This window comes from Geospiza fortis, unplaced genomic scaffold, assembly GCF_000277835.1.
Source record: "Geospiza fortis unplaced genomic scaffold, GeoFor_1.0 scaffold78, whole genome shotgun sequence".
In the NCBI taxonomy this organism is placed as follows: Eukaryota; Metazoa; Chordata; class Aves; order Passeriformes; family Thraupidae; genus Geospiza; species Geospiza fortis.
In genome coordinates, this window is record NW_005054339.1 from 3,130,948 (window position 1) to 3,134,763 (window position 3,816).

Below are 3,816 nucleotides of genomic sequence, written 5' to 3' on the forward strand. Positions count from 1 at the left end.
GAGCGGAGGCGCGCCTCCCGTGTCCCGACTGGCCACTCCAGGGGCTCCAGCACGGCGCGGGGGGCTTTGTCCAGCGGCGGGGCTCAGCAAGAGCCCTCCTCGCAGCCTGACAAAGGGCTGTTTGTTCCCGCCACGGTGGGATTAGCTCCGCGGGGCAGGGAATGGCCCCTTCTCCCCCGCTGCCGGGTGAGCGGCGCAGACATGGGTGCCGAGGGCATGGGAATCACTGCTGAGTGGTTTGGGGATGAGTCTCGGGGGACACGGGGATGGGTGTGGGGCTGGAGAGGGGATGAATGCTGGGCAGGCAAGGGCTTGGTGAAGCTAGTCAAGCCAGTGGGACAGGTTTGGGGGAGGGGATGGCGTGGCAGGGGGCCGTGGCCTGACCCGGGCTGCCTTGGAGCGTGTCCGGGGCAGTGGAGATGGACAGGCAGCGGCGGGGGCGGGCGGAGCGGGGGGGCGGGGGGCCGTGGACGAGGAGCGCGGCCGTCTCTTCGTGGGCGCCAAGAACCACCTCCTCTCTTTGGCCCTGGATGACATCAGCCAGCGGGGCAGGAAGGTAACGGGGCGGGGGGAGCACACTGGCGGGGCAGTGCTGGGTGCTCCAGGTGCGGTGAGCATCCCCTTCTCCACCCGCAGATCTACTGGCCGGCTCCCGTGGAGTGGAGGGAAGAATGCAACTGGGCCGGCAAGGACATCACTGTGAGTGGTGGGGAGTGTTGTGGGATGCCAGGACTGTGCCAGGGATCTGCCCCAGCACTACCTCACCCCTCATTCCCTCCATCCCCAGGCTGAGTGCATGAACTTTGTGAAGATCCTGCACCCCTACAACCGGACCCACCTGTACGCCTGTGGCACTGGGGCCTTCCACCCAGTCTGTGCCTTCATCGAGGCTGGCCAGCATGCAGAAGTGAGCCTCCCCTGGCACCACCACAGCCTCCAGCTGCTGCCACCTGCCCACCTCCCATCCTTACCCCTCTCCAGGAGCCCGTTTTCAAGCTGGACCCCCACCACATTGAGGATGGCAAGGGGAAGAGCCCGTATGACCCCCGGCACACAGCTGCCTCTGTCCTTGTGGGTAAGGGCATTCTGAGCCTGGTGCTGGGTGCAGCGTGGCACAGGGGTGCAGGGGGGCCCCTATAACACTTCCCTCGGTGCCTGCCAGGCGAGGAGCTCTACTCTGGGGTGGCCACCGATCTGATGGGCCGTGACTTTACCATCTTCCGCAGCCTGGGCCGGCGTCCCTCCATCCGCACGGAGCAGCACGACTCTCGCTGGCTCAATGGTCAGTGCTGGGCACTGGGAAGGTGGGGGACAGGGGGGCCACTGGCACCCTGGCACAGCAGTGCAAGGACTCCTTCAGGCTCAGATGTGGACTGTCCTTCACTGCCTCCAGAGGGTGATTTCAGGGGTTCGTGTGCTGCCTCCAGACCCTCAGTGTCTGGTGGAGTCCCATCCTCACTCTGCCTGTGCTCTGCAGCTGGGCAGGGTTGGTTCTGCACCCTCCCCTGGGACCCCAGGGTACTCCAGGGTTCCTGGGGAGCACAGCCAGTGGAGGCATTGGAAGCACCACCTCTCTGTCCCCAGAGCCCAAGTTTGTGGCCGTTTTTTTGGTGCCGGAGAGTGAGGACCCCGACGATGACAAGATCTACTTCTTCTTCCGTGAGACGGCGGTGGAACGGCAGCAGGGGCTGGGCAAGACCAGCTTCGCCCGCATCGGCCAAATCTGCCGGGTGAGAGCGTGCACAGGCAGGGGGGCTGAGGGCCAGGGTGCCCAGGGGTGCCACCTGCTGCTGCTGCTGACACCGGTGTCCTCCTTGCCCTGGCAGAACGACATGGGCGGGCAGCGCAGCCTGGTGAACAAGTGGACGACATTCCTGAAGGCTCGGCTGGTGTGCGCTGTGCCAGGGCCTGATGGGGCAGACACCCACTTTGATGAGCTCCGTGAGTGAACGGGGATGTGACCCCAGCAGTGTAGCTGTGGGCAGCACTGGCAGCACTGATGCCTTCCCTGCTTGCAGGGGATGTTTTCCTGTTGCAGACAAGAGACAAGCGCAACCCTCTGATCTACGCCATCTTCTCCACCTCCAGGTCAAGCCCCTTCCCCAGGACCCTGCACACACCCAGTGGTGCCCCCCTTGCCCCCTCATATCCTTCCCCTCTCTTTTCCACCAGCTCTGTTTTCCAAGGCTCAGCTGTCTGTGTCTACACCATGGCTGACATCCGCCGGGCTTTCCTGGGCCCCTTTGCACACAAGGAAGGTCCCAACTACCAGTGGGTGTCTTACCAGGGCCGTGTGCCATACCCCCGCCCAGGCATGGTACGTGGTGTAGGAGTGTCCTGGCCGCTGCCAACCAGTGGCATGCCAATACATGGGGTGGGGACAGTGGGCTGTGAGACCCTGCTTAGCCAGTGCTGTCTCCCTGCAGTGCCCCAGCAAAACCTTTGGCACCTTCGGCTCCACCAAGGACTTCCCAGACGAGGTGATCCAGTTTGCCCGTCACCACCCACTGATGTATAACCCTGTCTTGCCCCATGGCCAGCGCCCCCTGTTCCTGCAAGCCACCGTGCCCTACACTTTCACCCGCATCGCTGTGGACCGTGTCACTGCTGCTGATGGCCACTACGACGTCCTCTTCATTGGCACAGGCACGTAGTGACCCAAGGGATGGGGCAGTGAGGGAGAGCGGGGAGATGCTGGGGCTGGGACCCGTGGCCTCACACCTCCCTGCCTGCAGATGTGGGCACAGTGCTGAAGGTGGTCTCAGTGCCCAAGGAGAGCTGGCACCGCATGGAGCCGCTGCTGCTGGAGGAGCTGCAGGTCTTCCAGGTGAGGGTCAGGGCTCCACATCCCACCAGTCAGATTTCCCCACAGTATCCCCATGTGCTGTCCGTGCTCTGGGTTGTGCCAGGGCACTCCAGCTGCCAGCATGTGGGAGCCAGGATGCTGCATTCCTAGGCTGCCCCATGCACCCTTAACTCCTGCCCATGCACTGCCCACAGGACTCCTCCCCCATCATCAGCCTGCAGCTCTCCTCCAAGCGGGTAAGGGAGACCCCTGGGCATTCCCAGGTCCACCATGGCTCTGCCTCGCCCTGTGCCACAGCATGGGGTGCTCAGCTCTGCTCTTCCCCCAGCATCAGCTCTACGCTGGCTCAAGCACAGCGCTGGCCCAGCTGCCCCTGCACCGCTGCAGTGCCTATGGCAAAGCCTGTGCCGAGTGCTGCCTGGCCCGGGACCCATACTGCGCCTGGGATGGCAACACCTGCACCCGCTACGTGCCCAACACCAAGAGGTAGGTGCCATGCCGGGATGCAGTGCTGGGGCAGCGGGCCTGCCCCGAGGCCATGGTGAGGAGCAGGTCAGGCTGTGCAGCCCCTGCTCCTCCATCACCCTCCCACAGGCGTTTCCGCCGGCAGGACGTCCGCAACGGTGACCCCAACGTGCTCTGCTCTGAAGGTGAGCTGGGACCCAGCCCGAGTCTGGGTTCAGTCCTGCCATGGTGGGGGCTGACAGCCAGGCTGTGTCCCCCCAGATCCCAGGCGGGACGCCGTGCCCCAGAAGCAGCTCTACGGGGTGGAGGGAAGCACCGTCTTTCTGGAGTGCATCCCCAAATCCCTGCAAGCCCGCATCCTCTGGACATACCAGCACAACCTGAATGATCCCCAGCGAGAGGTAGGCTCTCCCTGGCCAGGTTCCGCCGGCGGGGCTGTGCCTTGCCGTGCCGTGCCGAGCTGACCGCCCATCCCCGCGGGTACTGCAGGTGCAGATGGACGAGCGGGTGGTGCGGACGGAGCGGGGGGGCCTGCTGCGGAGCGG

The 3,816-nt window shown here is 64.7% G+C and overlaps 1 protein-coding gene across 1 annotated transcript in view; it reads left to right on the forward strand.

The window, feature by feature from the left end:
- The window catches only part of SEMA3B (semaphorin 3B), an 8,402-nt gene that overhangs the window by 3,123 nt on the left and 1,463 nt on the right, over nucleotides 1-3,816 (forward strand). The window contains exons 2-17 of the mRNA XM_005422527.1: nucleotides 415-556; nucleotides 637-699; nucleotides 788-907; nucleotides 982-1,075; nucleotides 1,163-1,282; nucleotides 1,585-1,730; nucleotides 1,827-1,941; nucleotides 2,019-2,088; nucleotides 2,173-2,317; nucleotides 2,427-2,646; nucleotides 2,736-2,827; nucleotides 3,001-3,042; nucleotides 3,135-3,292; nucleotides 3,401-3,456; nucleotides 3,533-3,672; nucleotides 3,761-3,812. Of these exons, the coding sequence (XP_005422584.1) occupies nucleotides 415-556; nucleotides 637-699; nucleotides 788-907; nucleotides 982-1,075; nucleotides 1,163-1,282; nucleotides 1,585-1,730; nucleotides 1,827-1,941; nucleotides 2,019-2,088; nucleotides 2,173-2,317; nucleotides 2,427-2,646; nucleotides 2,736-2,827; nucleotides 3,001-3,042; nucleotides 3,135-3,292; nucleotides 3,401-3,456; nucleotides 3,533-3,672; nucleotides 3,761-3,812 (1,775 nt within the window). The remainder of the gene's footprint in view (nucleotides 1-414; nucleotides 557-636; nucleotides 700-787; nucleotides 908-981; nucleotides 1,076-1,162; nucleotides 1,283-1,584; nucleotides 1,731-1,826; nucleotides 1,942-2,018; nucleotides 2,089-2,172; nucleotides 2,318-2,426; nucleotides 2,647-2,735; nucleotides 2,828-3,000; nucleotides 3,043-3,134; nucleotides 3,293-3,400; nucleotides 3,457-3,532; nucleotides 3,673-3,760; nucleotides 3,813-3,816) is intronic.